Genomic DNA, 21,579 nt, shown 5'->3' with positions numbered 1-21,579 from the left:
GAAATATAACACAAAATATAGATTTATAAATGTATAATGATAATAATAAAAAAAAAGGAAAATATGAAAGTCTGTAAAGAGTGTCCACTGGAAATTTGACTTGATATATGACTTGATATATTATTTGGTGTCAAGCGGACAGAATGTATAATAATGTCTCATAAGATCACGGAACAGAAGTTGTGATAGTCTTTTCTTCCCTATTGTCATGTACGTGTATCCGAGTGAAACGGCTTCTGGAACAAGAACAAACTGGAACTGATGTTGTCCGTGGGGAACTGATGGTTGTGGTTTGCTATTGGTGGATCTCATGTGAGTGACAGGTTGCTCCGCCCTCTCCCCAGTAAACACATCATCAGAGAAGAGAAGAGATGTTGCTGAAAGAGGAAGTTATTTTGATTAAAGATTGTGAGGCACAGGAATTAAAAAAAAGTAATGGATAAACCATTTATAATAAATACTGCAATATTCCATAAACATTTTGATTTCATGGTGACAGATGTGCTCATATCATCAACACAAGTTTCATAACTAGAACACAGTTCTTACTGGATTCTTGCCTGAATAACAGGAGTAGAGGGAGATGTTGTGGTGCTCCAGATGGCACAGTACCAAAGTGGAAATACTTTACAAGAGACTGTCTGATTTCAAGATGTCACACATTCAAGAAAGAAAAACAAAGGTCCATATGGATCAGATATGGATCAGATCTATGAAGGTGTTTGGAGGAGAAGCGGTCAGCAGGTCTGAGGTAAGGGAACCTCTGAATCTGGTCAACATTACTGAACCCCTCTCCCTTCTTCCCTCCCTTTTTCTTCTCCTGCAGCAGCCAGACAGAAGGATCGCATCTGAGCGTCGGTTAAACGCTGGAAAGAAGGACAGGATGAAAGAGTGAAGTCTCGAAACGGCTCTTATTTCATCTTTGCTGAACAAACCGCAGGAGAGAAGATGCTTTCTTTCTACGTTCTGAGCTTGATTGGTGAGGACTTGGTTTGATTGGTTGTCATGTCCATCATTGTACGTGCTTAAAGGTGTGTTTGTGCTCTTTTCTCTCAGTGACAGCTAAAGCAGAGCTTTTGCCAGGCTCCTGTAGCTTTCGGGAGAGCATATGTGACTATATGTCCGACCCAGCCTTCCTCAGCTGGACTCTCGACTCGTCCGGTGAGTTTCAGCAGATGATCATGATCGCAGTGCATTTTTTAATCATTTGATGCCAAGTTCACCATGGATGATATGTGACCCTGGACCACAAAACCAGGTCACAATTTAGAGATTTATACATCATCTGAAAGCTGAATAAATAAGCTTTCCATTGATGTATGGTTTGTTAGGATAGGACAATATTGGCCGGGATACAACTATTTGAACATCTGGAATCTGAGGGTGCCAAAAAATCGAAACATTGGGAAAATCGCCTTTAAAGTGGTCCATTTATGTTTGAGATTGTGCTGCATTCACTCACAAAAATTATTTTTTATATATTTACGGTAGGAAATTTACAAATTATCTTCATGGAACATGATCTTTACTTAATATCCTAATGATTTTTGGCATAAAAGAAAAATCGAGAATTTTGACCCATACAATGTATTATTGGCTGTTGCCACAAATATACCCGTGTGACATGTGACTGGTTTTGTGATCCAGGGTCATATATCTGATTATTCTGTTTATGAGTCAATGGCATGATGATATATATTAATCTATGAAAAATACAGTAAAAATTACATTTTAAACATACAATTTCTTTAATAAGCCTCTTCTGTGATGAACATGTTTTTTAATTTCTGAATTGATGTTCACTTTGATCATTTTAGGGCATAAAGTAAAAAAAAAAGCGGTGCTTCTGTCCTGATATCATAATGCAGAAGAAGAGGAATCCTGAAAACAAAATGTTATTGAGTAGTTTAGCATTATCATTATTATTTTACTAGAAAAAGTAAATAGGCAGTGAAGCAGTTATGGTCAAATTATTTTAAAATGTTAATACATTTTATATGAACTGGTGTTGTGTGGAAAAGAGCTGTATAGAAATTCTTCAAAAATTCTCCTTTTCTCTTGTCCAAGACACACACACACACACACACACACACACACACACACACACACACATATTATATATATATATATACAGAATTGTATTTGTTTGGGTGAACTAACCCTTTAAGACCACTTTTAGGCTTGTGAAAAGCAATGTTTCACATAGTTTATTCCAAATAGAGTTTGACATTGTTTTCAAAGTAAAAAAAATATGTGAACTTCATGCATTGAAAGCCCAGAAAAAGTGAAGAAATCGTGTTTAGTGAGGCACACATCTGGATGCAGTGGCCTCAATGTTTACGGCATCTGGAGATAGTAAAATAGCACATTATTGGATTGGGCAATTGTTGTGTTTAAACGTGGCATGAATCGCATTTCCACACTCCCACTGGATCATTTGCTTTTGATTTAAGAAGAGGAAATTAAGAAGAAATGCAAGGCTTAAATACAAATGTAGAGAAAACAGAAGCCCATGCCGACATGTGACACTTGACGGATGTATTTTAGCATTTCAGTCATGAAACAATAGTTTGGTTGATTAGTCTGTCACTGCTTTCTCAGCTGTACACACACAAACTCTTGCCATGATTGTTGTTTTCCTTCCGCTTCACTCAGGACACTTCATCACAGCTGAGGAGCGGGTCCAGGAGGACCAGGGGAAGGCGGTTCTTTTGGGTCCAGATGTGGATCAACAGGACTGGAGCTGTTTCAGGATGGTGTATCAGATCACAGCCGGCGCTTCCCTGCAGGTGCAGAAACGCACAGACGGAGAGAGTTTCGATCAGGTGCTGTGGACGACCCAAACCCCGTCTGACAGCTGGCTCATCGCCAGCATTGACCTTCAGAACTCTACCGAAACATTTAAGGTGAGAGCTGTTGATACCCAGCTAACAGAGGATGGTCTCAGCTAACGTTCTGGCAAGGTTATGAACAAACATTCTTCGAGTAACATTAAGAGTCCGTTCAAAGTTATCTGGTCTTAAATAATGTTCTCAAAATGATAGCACAAATATTTATACATCGTTCATGGAACGTTTTTTCTGAAATATTTTAGTTGGATGTTCATCTAACATTTTTTTAATATTTCTACTGGTTTTACAGTGTTTATAGAGAACCTTCAAAAGTAACATTCCCATTATGTTTGCAAAATTATCAAATGGAATGTTTCCTTAAAGGTAAGGTAGGCGATTTCGGAAAAGCTAGCAATAGCAAGCTAGCTTTGAAAGCATAAGATCCAAATGTTTCCAAAGCCACACTTCAAAACACATGAACGCACACAGCAGAGTCTGCAAAGCATCATCATTCATTTCGGCGTTGATAGCGTTGACATAGAAACACATAAATCTGTGTATGAGTTTGTGAACAACTCTGGGTAGAACGTCAAGTAGGGTTGGGTATTGGTTGGGTTTTATCCGATACCAGTACCTACTCGGTATTTTTCAAACGGTTCCGGTGCTTAAACGGTTCTTAAACCGGTACTTAAGAAAACGAAACCGCACACACTTTATCAAAAAAATAATACCTGTGTGTGTTTTCTGAAAAAGATTTTCTGATAAAATAAAAAATTGTGCTGATGTAGCCGAAAACACTTAAGTTAAGATCAAAATGTTGTCTTCTCATATTATATATATATATATATATATATATATATATATATATATATATATATATATATAATATTACATATTATATATTATAGACTTTTACAAAACTTACAAAATATTTAACACACATAGTATAGCCTCATATAAATATACTTGATATACTTCATACTTGATATGCAAGATTTGCAGTTGGCATTAAATGGCACCTATTATGCCCCTTTTTACAAGATGTAATATTGGTCTTGGGTGTCCCCAGAATGTATTTGTGAAGTTTCAGCACAAAATACCCCACAGTTAATTTATTAGAACCATTTGGAAATGTCATTTTTGGGGCCTGTTTTAAAAAGAGCTGTTTTGGTGTGTACCACCTTAAATGTAAATGAGCTGCATAATCCCCGCCCTGCTGGACCTGGCCCTGCTGGATGAAAAGACTCCGGCAGAATAAACACGAATGAGAATGGACCAGGGCGTCTCGGAATGTTTTTTAAATACATTCCTATGTACTTATAGAGTTTTAATCGCGTCCCCTTTGCAATTATGGATGTGCAACACACACACACACAAACAAATTGTGATAACTTTCGCGCAATTTTTTTAAACTACACACGCTTATGTGGCAAATGTGAGAAGATGGCTAACGTTACAGAACCAGAAAACAAATGCTGCAGGGAGATATACGTTTATATATTGTCTATGGAGATAGAGGTATTCACTTATTTAACGTTACATTTGTAATTGCTGCAAAAAAAATAATTTACGTGACATAAAACTGTCTGACGTTGTTTGTTGAGACATCCTATGACGACGACAATAAATAACGTTAGCTTTAGACGCATTTGTTGTTACTGCTGACATCGATTAAAATGACTATTTGCTCATAAATCATAAAATACACTTACTTCTTCTGGAGGTGACGTTGGATCGCGAACAGTAGGCAACGATCCACACTTGATGATTAACTTTGACCCTCGTTCACTAAACAGTCAGTCAGAAAATGATTCTTGCATTTAGGAAGTTTAAGTGGCGCCTTTTCTTCATAAATAAAATCCATCCGCTGCGTTTTCAGTGGCTCTGATGTCAGTGAAGACTAGTATGTCCATTCTTACATCCCACAACAGAACACCTAACAGTTACACTTCTTCATGGTTGAAACAATGGAGGATGGTGTACAGATCACCGAGGGCGGGGTCTATGCCAAAACCAGATTGTCAATCATCACGTCGGTGGGGCTTAGCGCAATTCTACGTCACAGTGAGGGCAATCTTAGAACAGCTCGTTCTGAGACAGTGCTTGTGATTCATTGAGATAGTAAAAAAACTACTGGGTGGATTTTTATCATTCTAGGGTGGTTTTGCTCACACACTGCCAACACACATTTATGTTCAAACACCATGTAAAAGTGAATTTTGCATAATAGGTGCCCTTTAAAATACCAGACTTACCCGAAGAGGAACACTGCAGCTGAACTTGAACTTTAGTCAAGAGTGTCAGAGGTTTTGGGTTCTAATCCGCATTCGTAGGTTGTTTTTTTGTTTTTGTTTTTTTAAACCGATTATGCTCATCAGTGGTTGTATATCAAGCAGGGACACTTTGTGTGCATTATATGTTGTGATTTCACCAGACGAATAGATATGAGGCGCCGTCTAGGGCCTAAATCGAACTTCATTCACGCACACATAAAATGCTTGCATACACATATACTAAGTAGTCACACATACATGTATACTGCTGAATGCTCCAACTATATGAAATGCACAGCGTCACATCTAAAGTCGCTCACGCACACACACACACACGCAAACTCTACACACAAGAGACGCGCGGAACTCTCCGCGCACATACTCATCTGAGACGCGAGCACACACACACACACAAACTCTCCGCGCACATACTCATCTGAGACGCGAGCGCACACACACACACACACAAACTCTCCGCGCACATACTCATCTGAGACGCGAGCACACACACACACACAAACTCTCCGCGCACATACTCATCTGAGACACGAGCACACACACACACACAAACTCTCCGCGCACATACTCATCTGAGACGCGAGCGCACACACACACACACACAAACTCGCGCACATACTCATCTGAGACGCGAGCACGCACACACAAACTCTCCGCGCACATACTCATATAGACGGCGCCTCATATATAGATCGATCCCTGCAATGTATTGAAGCGCGGTGAAGAAGCCGAGTGAAGAAAGTGCGGTGTGCGCGAGCCACAAGAGAAAACACTGTATCCGCGCCACTGATCGCAGCGGCAACGAGCACTTTGATCACTTGATTTAAAAAAACACAGTTCAGCGCTAGATCGTCTCTTATTTAACAAACAATCTAAATGAATGCTCTGCTGGTTAACTGGATATGTTTTGTTATTGGATCATTGGTGCCGCGAGATGTTTTATAGGGGGCGGTGAAGTCAGGCACCGAAATCAGGCACCGAAAGTTGCGTTCTTATTCGGTCTCGATACTACCGTTTACGTCGGAACCGGTTCCCTATTGGAACCGGGTTTCGGTACCCAACCCTAACGTCAAGGGTTGCCATCTCGTAATTACAGTTATGACATTGCGTGAACGCAGCATAAGCTCATTGTTTTGGTTCAGGAGGAAGAGTATAAGTTGGCTACTGTTTGTTTGTGGCGCTCGGTGACTGACGTCTGTCTACAACTCTGCACAGCCTTACTGAACGCGCCGATGACTGTGTGGAAGCATGCAAATGCACATGTTAACAGGCAGGTAGGACATCCTTTCATTCGGACCGAGTGCAATGATTGGACGAACATTTATTGGTCCTGAGACTTCCACAGAAGATACTGTATGTATATTTTAATGTACATATTTAGGACACTTCTATTATTGATTGCTATCAGGATGTAAAGAGAGTTTCAACCAATATAACAAAATGTGTCTATAAAAAAATTGCCTACTCTACCTTTAATGTTCACATAACCAAGAAAAAAAAAACATTTGAAAACCTGGATGTTTTGACTGTTCAGGGAATATTGATAACGTTTTCATAACTTAATATGAACTATGCTAAGAACATATTTTTATTAACTGGCCTACTCTAGATTTGCTGATGTTATTGTCATGTGAGAATAATGACAAGTTCGCTCCACATTTGTAGATTGTCATTGAAGGCAAACTAGGAGAAGAAGAAGGCAGCAGCGTGTCCATCTATGAGATAAAGATCTCTGACAAATACTGCATAGGTTAGTGCTCTCTTAACTTGGGCCACTAAACAGCATGTTAGATTCAGCCCAGCAACCTTTCACTTTGTTTATTTATGACATTAACAATGTAATGCCAAAATCAGGGCCAACCACATGAAAAGAACTATTAATCACGGAAAAAAGATGCTGTTCTTTCTTAACGATGTTTTGATGGTTATAGGGTCCAGCCCGGGTGCACATTCCTGAGGCAAAAGAAAATCGTTTAAATTAACCCAGATTTCTGTTGCTCAGGTCTTATGTTAGTCAGCATTGTGCTCCGATGTTATCGCCCTAAAAGGCTTGCAGAGCTAGAGGGCTTCAAAACTAGTTATTGACATTTTCATGCAAAATAATTACTCCTTTTTTTGGTCATGTGACCCCAAAGAGTGTGACTTTGAAGAAGCTCACCTGTGTGGATACACAAACCAGAGGAACAGATATATGAACTGGCGTGTGGGACGATCAGATGACGCTACACTGACAGATGGAGCAGGTTAGTCTGCTTATATGACATGAAAAAAGATTTAGCCTCAAAATCTTATTAAATATAAAAATAAAAAAAACATTATATTGTATAATGTTAGACGACATGGAAAATGTTCTATAATTTTTTGTTGTAATCTTGAATAATACAAAAAAAAAATGTTTTATATAAATTATCTATATTATTATACAAATCATAAACAATTTTTGCGATTTAAAAATAAATAAATTGTCTTCTGTATAAATCTTAAATTGTTTATGATTTATATAATAATATACCTGTATAATGAAAACAAATATATACAGTAATCTTATGCAATTGTAGCTGTATTTAATTTGATACATATTCTATGATAAAATTAATTACAAATAAATATTTTATAAGTTGTATAATTTTACACAATACAAAAAATATATATATTCAAAAAAGTTTTTCATATCAAAAAGTTTATCAAAAGTTATATAATCTTATACGACTTGAAAAATATAAAAATCAATTATTTTTTATAATCATGTACAATAGAAAATTGTATGAAAGCTTTTCAGCATATAATTTCTAACCTGTATAAATTAAAAAAAATATATCATATAAAACCAAAAACATACCATTTTATAGGTATTTAATGTAATACTTATTCTATGATATTTATGCTATACGAAATTTATACAATTTAAAAAATCGTATACAGAAAAGTGTTATGGTATAGTGTAATGTGATCAGATGTAAAAAAAAATATATTGTATAATATACACGCTAAAATTATCTTAAAAAAATGTATCTTATGATCTTAACAAAAAATTTATACAAAATATTGTATCCTAATGAATAACGTTGTATCGCATAATCTTGTACAGTTTGACGGCATTATTACACACTTCATGTCATACATGAAAGACCCACTTCCTGACTTTTACACCGTCTGACATCCTGTTACCGTAAAATCTGGATTTACCTTTTACCGAGGTTCTGTCAGTCATGCCCTTTATTGATCTGCACAGGTCAGTACATGTGTGTGAACTCCACTGACACTAAAAGCTTCCAGGAGGTGGCCGAGCTGGTGTCTCCGATGACCACAGTGCCCATGTCGGGCTGCTTGAGCTTCCAGTACCAGCAGGATCACGCTGGGGACCATCTGTTCTCCCTCTTCAGCAGGGATCAGGCTGGACAATATCAGGAGCTGTGGAGAGCCGATCTACCTGGAAATAAGCATGTGGACTGGAGTCCAGAAGCCAGGGTCTGGATACCTGTACAAGTGGACCTGAAAGCTCCATATCCTATTGAGGTAAGGCCTGACCAACACAAATAAACCACATCATGCCGGTCTATTATTGTGGGGAAATCTATTTCAGATGCAACCACCACCAAGGGACATAATAATAAAACTGACTGGCTGTTTTACACCAGGCAAACAGTCTCTTCCTGGATAAGAGTTCTAGGCCAGAATAAGCTGCCAAGTTACTGTTAGCTGTAACCTAAGCAATAAAAGTGGGTGTGATGTTTTATTGATGCTGTTCCTGAAGGACGTCCCAGGAAAACATATGGGTTTTAAAGAAAATACCCAGCTAACAAATGTTGAAGAATGTTTTGCTAACGTTCCCATTAAAGGAGTGGTTCACTTTACAATGAAAATTAGCCCATGATTTGCTCACCCTCAAGCCATCCTAGGTGTATATGACTTTATTCTCTCAGACGAACACAATCTGAGTTATATAAAAAAATGTCTTGGCTCTTCCAAGCTTTATAATGGCAGTGAATTGCAACCATCAGTATGAACCTCTAAAAAGCGCATCCATCCATCATAAACAAACTCCACACGGCTCCGGGGGATTAATAAAGGCCTTCTGAAGCAAAACGATGAGTTTGTGTTAGAAAAATATTCCTATTTAACATGTTACAAAGTAAAACTATAGCTTTCGGCAAAACGAACGTACGCAGTTTACTTACGCCTACAGCGCAACTTACGCAGCTTATGGTGTCGGCAGTAGCGAGTGTGTCATGGCGTAGCGTAAATATCAGCAGCATTACTCGCATAATCGAATCCGTATGTTCGTTTGGCTGGGAACTAGTTTTTTTACTTTATAAAGTTTTAAATATGGATAATTTTCTTATGCAAACGCATTGCTTCGCTTCAGAAGAACTTTATTAACCCCCCAGAGCCTGTGGAGCACTTTTATGATGGATAGATGCACTTTTATGATGGATAAATGCACTTTTATGATGGATAGATGCACTTTTATGATGGATAGATGCACTTTTATGATGGATAAATGCACTTTTATGATGGATAAATGCACTTTTATGATGGATAGATGCACTTTTATGATGGATAGATGCACTTTTATGATGGATAAATGCACTTTTATGATGGATAAATGCACTTTTATGATGGATAGATGCACTTTTATGATGGATAGATGCACTTTTATGATGGATAGATGCACTTTTATGATGGATAAATGCACTTTTATGATGGATAGATGCACTTTTATGATGGATAGATGCACTTTTATGATGGATAGATGCACTTTTATGATGGATAGATTCGCTTTAATGATGGACAGATGCACTTTTATCATGGATAGATGCACTTTTATCATGGATAGATGCACTTTTATGATGATAGATGCACTTTTATGATGGACAGATGCAGTTTTATGATGGATAGATGCACTTTTATGATGGATAAATGCACTTTTATGATGGATAGATGCACTTTTATGATGGATAGATGCACTTTTATGATGATAGATGCACTTTTATGATGGATAAATGCACTTTTATGATGGATAGATGCACTTTTATGATGGATAGATGCACTTTTATGATGATAGATGCACTTTTATGATGGATAGATGCACTTTTATGATGGATAAATGCACTTTTATGATGGATAGATGCACTTTTATGATGGATAGATGCACTTTTATGATGGATAGATGCACTTTTATGATGGATAGATTCGCTTTAATGATGGACAGATGCACTTTTATCATGGATAGATGCACTTTTATCATGGATAGATGCACTTTTATGATGATAGATGCACTTTTATGATGGACAGATGCAGTTTTATGATGGATAGATGCACTTTTATGATGGATAAATGCACTTTTATGATGGATAGATGCACTTTTATGATGGATAGATGCACTTTTATGATGATAGATGCACTTTTATGATGGATAAATGCACTTTTATGATGGATAGATGCACTTTTATGATGGATAGATGCACTTTTATGATGATAGATGCACTTTTATGATGGATAGATGCACTTTTATGATGGATAAATGCACTTTTATGATGGATAGATGCACTTTTATGATGGATAGATGCACTTTTATGATGGATAGATGCACTTTTATGATGGATAGATTCGCTTTAATGATGGACAGATGCACTTTTATCATGGATAGATGCACTTTTATCATGGATAGATTCGCTTTAATGATGGATAGATGCACTTTTATCATGGATAGATGCACTTTTATGATGATAGATGCACTTTTATGATGGACAGATGCAGTTTTATGATGGATAGATGCACTTTTATGATGGATAAATGCACTTTTATGATGGATAGATGCACTTTTATGATGGATAGATTCGCTTTAATGATGGACAGATGCACTTTTATCATGGATAGATGCACTTTTATCATGGATAGATGCACTTTTATCATGGATAGATGCACTTTTATCATGGATAGATGCACTTTTATGATGATAGATGCACTTTTATGATGATAGATGCACTTTTATGATGGACAGATGCACTTTTATGATGATAGATGCACTTTTATGATGGACAGATGCACTTTTATGATGGACAGATGCACTTTTATGATGGATAGATGCAGTTTTATGATGGACAGATGCACTTTTATCATGGATGGATGCACTTTTATCACGGATAGATGCACTTTTATCATGGATAGATGCACTTTTATCATGGATAGATGCACTTTTATTATGGATAGATGCACTTTTATCATGGATAGATGCACTTTTATCATGGATAGATGCGCTTTTATCATGGATAGATGCACTTTTATCATGGATAGATGCGCTTTTATCATGGATAGATGCACTTTTATGATGATAGATGCACTTTTATGATGGACAGATGCACTTTTATGATAGATAGAATAGATGCACTTTTATCATGGATAGATGCACTTTTATCATGGATAGATGCACTTTTATCATGGATAGATACGCTTTTATGATGGATAGATGCACTTTTATGATGGACAGATGCAGTTTTATGATGGATAGATGCACTTTTATGATGGACAGATGCAGTTTTATGATGGATTGATGCACTTTTATGATGGACAGATGCAGTTTTATGATGGATAGATGCACTTTTATGATGGACAGATGCAGTTTTATGATGGATAGATGCACTTTTATGATGGACAGATGCAGTTTTATGATGGATAGATGCACTTTTATGATGGACAGATGCAGTTTTATGATGGATTGATGCACTTTTATGATGGACAGATGCAATTTTATGGACTTCAACAGAAACAGTCATTCACTGCCATTATAAAGCTTGGAAGAGCCAGGACATTTATTAATATATCTCCGATTGTATTCGTCTGAAAGAAGAATGTCATATACACCTAGGATGGCTTAATTACCGTTATGTGTCTGACGTTGTAAAGAGCGATACCATTGTGCAGCGTTTACCTCAGTAAGTGGCAGAGTGGATGTCTGAGCTGGTGGTGTGAGTCAAGGCTAAAATAGCATATTCATAGTTATATGGATTCATGGAAATGAGGAAAGGGTGTAGAGTTACATTCAAGTTATTGTAAGGCATGAAGATTTTTTTTTTTTTAATATGTCATTTTGGTGATCAAAGATGAGTTTTAAGGCATACAATTATTGACTGCAGGGGGACTTTAATTTTTATTCACTGTTTTAAGACATGAAATTAAATGTAATTAGACTTTATATTTCATTTTAAATCCTTCAAATCATTTTAAATGTTCAGTTTAGCTTGATTTAATTGTTGAACATAATAATTTATCACACTACATGTACAATTGACAGCCCTAGCCTTTACATGTGTGTGTATATCCTACCAGTTGGTGTTTGAGGGGGCGTTCAACAGTCCTCATGGAGGATACGTGCTTCTCGATGACATTTCCTTCTCTCCAGAGTTCTGTCATGCAGGCACAGGTATGTTTGAACACCTCGAAGCTCAATGCAATACCCCAATACCCAATTCCTACATGACCATTTAAAAATATGTTTTCACAGAGCCAACATTTGATCCATCTATTGCAAACTGTGACTTTGAGTCAGGATATTGTCAGTATGTCCAGACACTGTGGAGGAGAGTGTCTGTCAAGCCCAACATCTACAGCGCTGGAGACCATACGACAGGAGCAGGTACAGGTTTATAATCTACACTACCAGTCAAAGGTCTGAGGTCAGTAATATATATATAAAACCATAGTGTGTATAAAATACATTAATGATCAAGACATTGTAAAGCATGAAAAGGGCTAAAATATAGTTGTACTTTCTGAACAGGATCCTTTTTGCTGGCAAACTCTCGCTCCAGTTTACAGTCTGGATACATCAGCCGTTTGTTTGGTCCGCTAATGCCAGGGAATCAGAAATACTGCCTGAAGTTCTTCTACTCCCTGCGAGGTCTTAGTGGAACAGATCAAGTCCTCTCAGCGTATCTGTATTACAGAGACGGTACTAAACAAGAGAAAATATGGAGCCAGAATGAGAAGATAAGAAATGTTTGGATTGCAGTTGAACTGACCATTCAAAGTCAGAAGAATGCTCAGGTAAGATACGTCTTTAGTTCACCTCTCTTGCTATTGCTTGTCTACTTGCTATATGTATTTAAAAAAGATATATCATCAGCATGTAAACGCTAGCTGCAAAGCTAACAGATGTGGACTTCAAACTGTGCGCTAAAGTCAGTCAAAATTATTTTTCCACCAATTCAAACATCACAATTGTTCATGAGACATGCAAGACATCTGTCTCTGAAGATGGCGTCATGACATACACATATTGGTTGATGGATTTATCTTGTGAAAAAGAAGTGCACTTAATTGTATTGAATGTACACTTGTAGTGTGCTTTGAATCTTAAAAGTATATTTTTATATTACTAACTATTTCACAGAGTCTTTAAGAGACATGCAGATTCTCAGACACACTTTTGGCCCACTGCTCTAGCATCTGTTAGCAAGACATGGGTTTATGCCTCACATGACTTTTATTACAGCAAGATCCAGATTTAGAGAAATAAACCTTTATAACATCTGGAAAAATAAGACGGTCTGAGAGGATCATTCATTCTGTCCACTGACCCACACCATGAGTTTTGCTTTATACTTTTTAAATATTATGTATTTAATTGTAGATGTACACTGTATTTATTTTGGGATTTGTTATTTTATTGTTAATCTTAATTCTGTGGTTTTTCTACATCTGGGTGATGAAGGTGGTTTTCATCAGCACATGCAAAAATGTTTGGAGTTGTGGTTCTGTTGGTCTCGATGACATTGAGGTCACCCTTGGGGATTGCGCACTGTTAGGTACAAAAGCTTCATTTATTTACAAAACTCTGTGCATGGGAGTCATGAATCATCATTGTGAATCTTACAGTTGATTCCTTGATATTTTTGTTACAGCATCTTCTCTGTCAGTCCCGTCTCACTGTGACTTTGAGACTGATCTCTGTGGATACACTCAGGATAAGGAAGGAGACTCAGGCGACTGGATGCTGGCCAGAGGACCCACACCAACATCTTACACTGGGCCGAGAGGAGACCACACCACTGGAGTGGGTGAGCTTCAAACCAGCCCTGAAAACCCTTTCCACACTCATCACTTGCACTTGAAAAAATAAAGGTTGCAAAAGAGGGCCTTTCACATGTGAACTGCACACTGCAGTGATGCCATAGAAGAACTTTTTTTGGTTCTTAAAGTCCCCCTGTGGTGAAATTCAAGATTTGAATGTTATTTTATGTCTATATGGCGTTTTTATTATGCTTTAAGACAAATACAAATTCATAAGTCAACACCATTGCTGAGTATTTTCTCCTTAAAACTGCAGTGAACCAAAGACAGTCTCAAAAACACGGTTTGAAATTTGCATATTCGAGGCAGGGCTCATTTGCATATTCAAAGAACCATTTATATACTAAATGAGGCAAGGGTGTAGAGTTACTGTACATTCAAGCTATTTTAAGGCATGAAGAATTTGTTTTCAAGGAAAAAACTTTTAGATATATGTCATTTCGAACCATGTTTTCTTAGTGTGAAGAACATTTTAAAAGTCTGAAGAACAATAAAGAACCTTTTGTGCAGTGAAAAGGTTCCATAGATGTTGAAGGTTCTTCAGAATGTGTAATAATAGATAGTTCTAATTTAATGTAAAACTTGACATTTTACTTTTACTTTATTTCAAATCATGAAATGTGTTTATTAAATCCTTTTGAGGTGGGACTACTTTCTCTGCGGATGCTGATCGCGCTCCATGTGAACATTACTTTGCAGATAGTTACTGTATGTCATAGATTCTCACATGTGAAAGTTATCAGGCGTACCGGCTTTACCTGCTCATGGCAAGAGTTTAAATGTTGGATGTACATGGTTTCAGTCTTGTGGCTAAGTACACTATAGCATTCTTTTATAAAGAGTACTTATTATAGAATTAATATACTTTATGGCCCAGTTTCACAGACAAAGCTTAGATCAAGCCAGGATAGACCTTAGTTCAATTGGGACATTTAAGTAGCTTTTATAAATGTGCCTTAGAAAAAAAAACCATTACTGGTGTTCATCTTGAGACAAACCAATGGCACTGATATATTTTAAGATATGTCAGTGCAAGTTGCTTTCAGTTAAAACAGCTCAGACATGCAGTTTAGTCTGGGACTAGGCTGAAGCCTCGCCTGTGAAACCGGGAACAGTCTTAAGTGTGAACTGAACGTAATGTTTTCGGACACTTAATTGCATGTTATTTGCAATTAAATGAAAATGTATTATAGTTCAAATTTATATTAAATGCAATTAGTTGAACTTTAGGGTGACTTAAAGGTGCTGTAAGTGATGTTGGGTGACGTCACTTCTTGTTGACGTTTAAAGTATTGTCAAACAAAACGGAAGCTAGCTCGACCCTTCCTCCTCCTCATCTGCGCACTAACCCCCCAAACCCCACCCCCAAATCCTTCTTGTCAGTTATTGGCTGGAACAGTTTGTTATGTTTCGTGGTAGTTTGTTTTTCTTGCCGTTTGTGGAGCCTGGGCATTTTTCTACAGTGTGTTCAGGGGACAGGCAGCTAGCGGATAGTGAGGAGATGTTTGCTGGATGTGACCAAAAAATTTTTGGCTGTGTCACCTGTTATCAGCTCTTTGTCTGTGTATTTCACTCTTGTCTATGCACGTCTAGGTATCGTCAGTGTGTGGTTGTGTGTACCTGCTTGTCATCTTGTGGAATTACCCTGTGGATATTATTACATTCTGTTTAAACCTTTCACCTTCATCTTCTTGTGTTTGCATGCAGAACAACCATGACAGGTACACTAAAGTGGCCTTTTATTTCCTTAATACTGTATTATCTGCAAGTACAGTTTTAAAAAAATATACTAGAAGTGCACATTCAAGTACCTTGGCCCATTGACATCTATTATTGTAAACATTCTTTTTATTTATATAATGCAAACAGAGGGACACAACACAATTATTTTCTGTGGTAATTAAATCTTCTTGTACCTGAGACTGAGACGTACGTTTCTCTGCCTTTAGGTCATTATTTGCACATCGAGGCGTCCGTGATGCTGCCCGGACACAAAGCGCGCCTCTTCTCCAGCTCTCTGCGCGGCTCTAGAGAACCACAGTGTTTGCAGTTCTACTACCACATGTATGGGTCAGGGATTGGCCAGCTGAGCGTTTACCTCCAGACGGGACAAGAAAATGAGGACAAATTATTGTGGATGAGCCACGGAGAACAGGGTATCTCCTGGCTCAGAGCATCAATAAACTACCAATATGACCAACAACACCAGGTTAGTCGCATTAAACTGCATTCACGAGTTCACACTTACATATGATTAAATAGAGTAAAGGTTATGTGTATTTGGTGTGTTGTCCGAGGGGAGGGATCCGAGCGCGGAATTTGGCCCGAACTCAGAGGAACCCCCCCATAATTTATTAATTTGACCAAGAACTGCGTAAGCCCAACAATAAATGGTTGTGACCTGTGACCTTAGTTCATCCAAAAATGAAAATTCTGTCAGTAATTACTCACCCTCATGTCGTTCCAAACCCGTAAGACGTTCGTTCATCTTCAGAACACAAATGAAGATGTTTTTAATGAAATCTTAGAGCTTTCTGTCCCTCCATTGACGGCTACACAACTACCACTTTGACACTTCAAAAAGTTCATAGAGATCGTAAAACTAATCCATATGAATTGAATGGTTTAGTCCACATTTTCTGAAGAGTCCCGATCACTTTATATGATTTTGACTAAACAGCTTAATTAATATGGATTCGTTTTATGATCTCTTTATGAACTTTTTGAACCGTCAAAGTGTCAATGGAGGGACAGAAATCTCTCAGATTTCATCAAAAAGATCTTCATTTGTGTTCTGAAGATGAATGAATGTCCTATGGGTTCGGAACGACATGAGGGTGAGTCATTTATAAAGGAATTTTCATTTTTGGGTGAATCCTTTTTTTATTTTATATTTAAGAATTATTTAAAAGATGTTTAGTCAACATTGAATCGAAGCAATTTTCATTAATATATTATGTCTATTTGTCTGCATACTTAGATTGTGTTTGAAGCCACCAGGGGTGCATCAGTAAGGAGTGATATTGCAATCGATGAGGTTATTTTTGAAAGGGGAATATGCAGAGGTATTCATAATAAGTTGATCATCAAATAAATAAGTTATTAATGTTACCATGAACATCTTTTCATACTTTTCATTCTTTTATCGACACAGAATATGCTGATGACCATACCCCCAATCTGAGCCTCTCTGGAGATAATAATGATATTCAGTCAATGACTTTTAAATAAAGAGAGAAAGGAAAGAATGTTGAAGAGAGAAAACATAAACCATGTGGAGTGCAGTGTTCTGTGAGGATGAACGGGAAGGAGACGGCTGCATTATGACCATATCTGATCACCTGCAAACTTTTCTTGTGTATTTGACTTATGAACTATTGGTTCATTCCTGTTATGCAGTTCCTCATGTCTGTATCATATGTCTTAATACATTGGATACATTGTTAAAGACGTAAACCATATAAGTCACCTAATAAAGGAAGCCCTTTTACAGATGTCTTATTTGCTTGTTTTAATTTGTACTTCAGGACATCAGCATGTAAATCTGGTGATTTATTTTTTGTTGATTTATTTTTTTAAATGTCATTTAAAACTGAAAATTGAAGAGATTCCTATTTGAAGATGTGAATAAATGTTAGCCTTTAATTATATGTAAGGGTGTAATATGGACCATATCTTATTATCATATTCTTTTGTAATAATGGCCGACTGACTGTGCATTATCTTGCCTATTACACATCTACCGAAATACATAAATAAAAATAAAGTGACATGAAATATTAAAGTGATTTATTTTATAATGAGAGAAAGAGTGCAAAGTGATGTGAGAGACATGAAACTATAGCACAACTAATCAGCTGCCTGAAAAAACAGTCGAATATACATCATTATGTATTATATATATATATATATATATATATATATATATATATATATGTATTGTTGTATGTATTATATATATTATATGGAATTAAATAAAGGATTTAAGGGAGAAAAACACTCACACTTTAGCTATCTAAATGGGGACATTCCATAGACGTAATGGTTTTTATACTGTACAAACTGTATATTCTGTCCACGTACACTAAACCTACTCATCACACAAAACTTTCTACATTTTAACATTTTTAAAAACCCTTTAATTACTTTATTTTTTATACCAGATATACAAATGAGGACGTCCCTAAAGGGCGGTTTCTGGAGATTCTGTCAGGTTTTGGTCACTTCTGGGTACAAATTTGGCACACACACACACACACACACACACACACACACACACACACACACACACACACACACACACACACACACACACACACACATAACAGAAAACTGTTAAGCTTACTGGAAGTAAGTTTGTTCATAACCTTGAGAGAAATGAACAAATGTAAATGTATGCTAAATGTAGTATTTATGCGCAATATAATAAGCAAAATGCTGCACATTTTGGCAAAAAGTCATATGTAAGTACATTAAATTCAGGTCCCGTGCACATATACACTACTACATGCTGTATAACTGGTAAGAATAGTTTGTTGGTATGCTAGTTTATCGCAGGGTAAATCTTTACTGCTATCTAGTGCTTATAAGCAGCTCACTCACCGATCACGCATGACGGCCTACCATGTGACTACTTTGGGCCAATCACACGGCGACTTACTCACAACACCGGCGCGAAACGAAAGTGATGTGAGGCTGCAAGCTATCATCCGTCAGTGGGATTTACGGGCAGAGAAATGGAGCTGCCGCAGAAGAAAAAACGAATAAGCCATGAATTAACCAACTCACAGCCCTCCAACCGCACAGCGACACCGTCCACCAGCAGCAATGTCCCAGCAGGAGGAGCAGGAGGAGCAGGAGGGTTCGTGGAGGGCTCCATCGTCCGCATCTCCATGCACAACTTCCTGTAAGTGTCGTGTGTGAGTGTTGACAGATTCAGTCTGGGTCATGCTTGTAATCACGCTCATCTCTGTCCTCAGCACATACGATCACTCAGAAGTTTTCCCCGGTCCCAAACTCAACATGATCGTGGGAGCCAACGGCACGGGGAAGTCCAGCATCGTGTGCGCCATCTGCCTGGGCCTGGCCGGGAAAACAGCCGTGCTGGGCCGAGGGGACAAGGCGAGTGTCCCGAGAGCTAACCTTATATCCCACAGCTTCTGTTAGGCTTCACACATTTATTCAGATGATAAAAGTGTCATGAACACTTCCAATCATTTCACAATCAACTCTACAACTTTCCATACACTGTAACGTTACCTGAAAGCTTACAATATGATTCTCAAATACACGTTTCACTCACTCACTCACTCACTCACTCACACACACAGAGTATTCACAAATATATGTGAATGCAATTTTTTTATTTGTAGATACTTTGCAAAGTGTACAAGCCAGTAAATCTTAAATATTACATGATATAATCAGGGATACTAATAGAAAGGGAGTTTTTACATGAATGCAATTCCTGTGGGTTTTTCTCTAATACTGAAATGTTGGTGAAATGAGATTTGAATGTTTTAGATTTAATTTAACTCAAATAATGTACATTTTAAGGAATTGCTGCTTTAAAGTTTTCATGAAATCAAAATAGACCTTATTTATTTTAACGCACATTACTAGTCTTTTGATGAACAATTAATCCGTGCAAGTTAATACACAGAATAAAATAGTTTGTCGTGGTAATCAGAAACTTTGCTTCCACTCTGGAATAGCGTTCCTTCTCTGATGACGCTTGGGTTGAATATCCTTAACCACTTCCCTCAGCCGTCAGTCTGCCGTGAGCGAGGGATGGAGAGGAGGTGCGCTAAAGGAAAACCCTGCCCTCTATTCAATATTCCCTTTCACTTGGAAATATGTAAAGTCGGTTGCAATTTCCGGTTCACTGGGACTTTAATTAGCATTTAAAAAAAAGTATGATACTGAAAATGTTTTCCTTTGTGCGTACAGTTTTCAGATTTTACATTCAGAAACACCTTATCACATACAAGGGTTATTATCGCTAACTGAAACTAATACCATACATGCATATTTTCAGAACCTGAAATAAAATATAAAAGACTTATACATATTAAACATGTCTCATTTTCATTTAGTTTAAATTCATTCATTAATTTTCATTATGTTCGAAAAAAATCAAAAACTGAAATAGAAATTAATAAAAACTATAAACTTAAACACTACAAAATTACAAAAACTTTAGGATGAAAATATAAATTATAATAGTATATACTAAAATATCACTGTTACATACTTGTCAATAAATAATAAATTAACTCAATATTTTTATGTTCTAGGTTGGTCTGTATGTGAAGCGAGGCTGTAATAAAGGTTCAGTTGAAATTGAGTTGTAAGTATATATGTGTATGTATTTGTTCAATTTCCAATTTCCAGAAGTCCTTGGAGAGACATAGATTTGATCATTTCATCTTTGTGTCCAGATTCAGAGCGAGTGGAAACTTGATAATCACCAGAGAGATCCAGGTGGAGAACAACCTGTCGTCCTGGATGCTCAATAAGAAGCACTCCAGCCAGAAGGCTGTGGAGGAGGCTGTGAAAGAGCTGCACATTCAGGTCGCCAACTTGTGTCAGTTTCTGCCACAGGTGAGTGCTCTTATTATAATGAGGAGCTTTTATTGCACTATATGTATTGCCAAACATGTCTGTAAAGTTTTGAAGAATTACTTTTTTTTCCAAAGAGGAACTAATATGCTCTTTTACATGTTCAACTTTCTTTAGCGTGTAATGTTGCTGTTTGAGTGTGAAAAAGCTCTTCAATGCACAAAGTCTCTCCAAAGGGAGCTATTCTCAATAGGGGCTCTCGCACCGGAGGAACCTTTTCATAGTTCCTAGAACTATTGGCGGAAGTTCCCGGATTTTGGCCTGTTCGCACCGCAGGAACGAGGAACGATTTTAGTCCTAGGAACTCCTTTTGGAGGAACTAATTTACCTCCTATCAGAGTAGGGTCTAATCCAGCACTATAGCAGCAGCCATATCACCCTGTAGCCCAAGACTGGTTGCCCACTGAAGCTAAGCAGGGCTGAGCCTGGTTAGTACCTGGATGGGAGACCTCCTGAGAAAAACCAGGTTGCTGCTGGAAGAGGTGTTAGTGAGGCCAGCAGGGGGCGCTCAACCTGTGGTCTCTGTGGGTCCTAACACCCCAGTGTAGTGACGGGGACACTATACTGCCAAAAAGAGCACCGTCCTTCGGATGAGACGTTAAACTGAGGTCCTGACTCTCTGTGGTCATTAAAAATCCCAGGATGTCCTTCGAAAAAGAGTAGGGGTGTAACCCCGGCATCCTGGCCAAATTTGCCCCTTGGCCTCTGTCCATCATGGCCTCCTAATCATCCCCATATACTGATTGGCTTCATCACTGTCTCCT

At 37.6% G+C, this 21,579-nt stretch overlaps 2 protein-coding genes across 5 annotated transcripts in view; both read left to right on the top strand.

Moving 5' to 3' along the window:
• mamdc2b (MAM domain containing 2b) overlaps window positions 1–17,688 on the top strand; it is a 31,802-nt gene extending 14,114 nt beyond the window's left edge. Inside the window, exons 1-15 of one of the 4 annotated variants that reach the window (XM_082157593.1) lie at window positions 640–751; window positions 827–979; window positions 1,057–1,161; window positions 2,656–2,906; window positions 6,788–6,872; window positions 7,258–7,365; window positions 8,355–8,638; window positions 12,452–12,545; window positions 12,627–12,758; window positions 12,903–13,168; window positions 13,836–13,929; window positions 14,026–14,181; window positions 16,144–16,403; window positions 17,175–17,259; window positions 17,349–17,688. In XM_082157593.1, coding sequence (XP_082013719.1) covers window positions 949–979; window positions 1,057–1,161; window positions 2,656–2,906; window positions 6,788–6,872; window positions 7,258–7,365; window positions 8,355–8,638; window positions 12,452–12,545; window positions 12,627–12,758; window positions 12,903–13,168; window positions 13,836–13,929; window positions 14,026–14,181; window positions 16,144–16,403; window positions 17,175–17,259; window positions 17,349–17,425 — 2,028 coding nt within the window. In that variant the 5' untranslated portion in view covers window positions 640–751; window positions 827–948 and the 3' untranslated portion in view covers window positions 17,426–17,688. Of the gene's footprint in view, window positions 1–639; window positions 980–1,056; window positions 1,162–2,655; window positions 2,907–6,787; window positions 6,873–7,257; window positions 7,366–8,354; window positions 8,639–12,451; window positions 12,546–12,626; window positions 12,759–12,902; window positions 13,169–13,835; window positions 13,930–14,025; window positions 14,182–16,143; window positions 16,404–17,174; window positions 17,260–17,348 lie in introns of those variants that run through there. The other 3 variants (XM_082157594.1, XM_082157592.1, XM_082157591.1) reach the window with 3 other exon arrangements.
• A 1,167-nt stretch (window positions 17,689–18,855) lies between these two features.
• smc5 (structural maintenance of chromosomes 5) overlaps window positions 18,856–21,579 on the top strand; it is a 28,362-nt gene continuing 25,638 nt past the window's right edge. The window contains exons 1-4 of the mRNA XM_082157653.1: window positions 18,856–19,100; window positions 19,174–19,315; window positions 20,491–20,543; window positions 20,635–20,797. Coding sequence (XP_082013779.1) covers window positions 18,931–19,100; window positions 19,174–19,315; window positions 20,491–20,543; window positions 20,635–20,797 — 528 coding nt within the window. The 5' untranslated portion in view covers window positions 18,856–18,930. The remainder of the gene's footprint in view (window positions 19,101–19,173; window positions 19,316–20,490; window positions 20,544–20,634; window positions 20,798–21,579) is intronic.

Source organism: Leuciscus leuciscus (genome assembly GCF_965113295.1).
Source record: "Leuciscus leuciscus genome assembly, chromosome: 24".
Classification (NCBI taxonomy): domain Eukaryota; kingdom Metazoa; phylum Chordata; class Actinopteri; order Cypriniformes; family Leuciscidae; genus Leuciscus; species Leuciscus leuciscus.
This window is presented reverse-complemented; position numbering and strand designations above follow the sequence as displayed.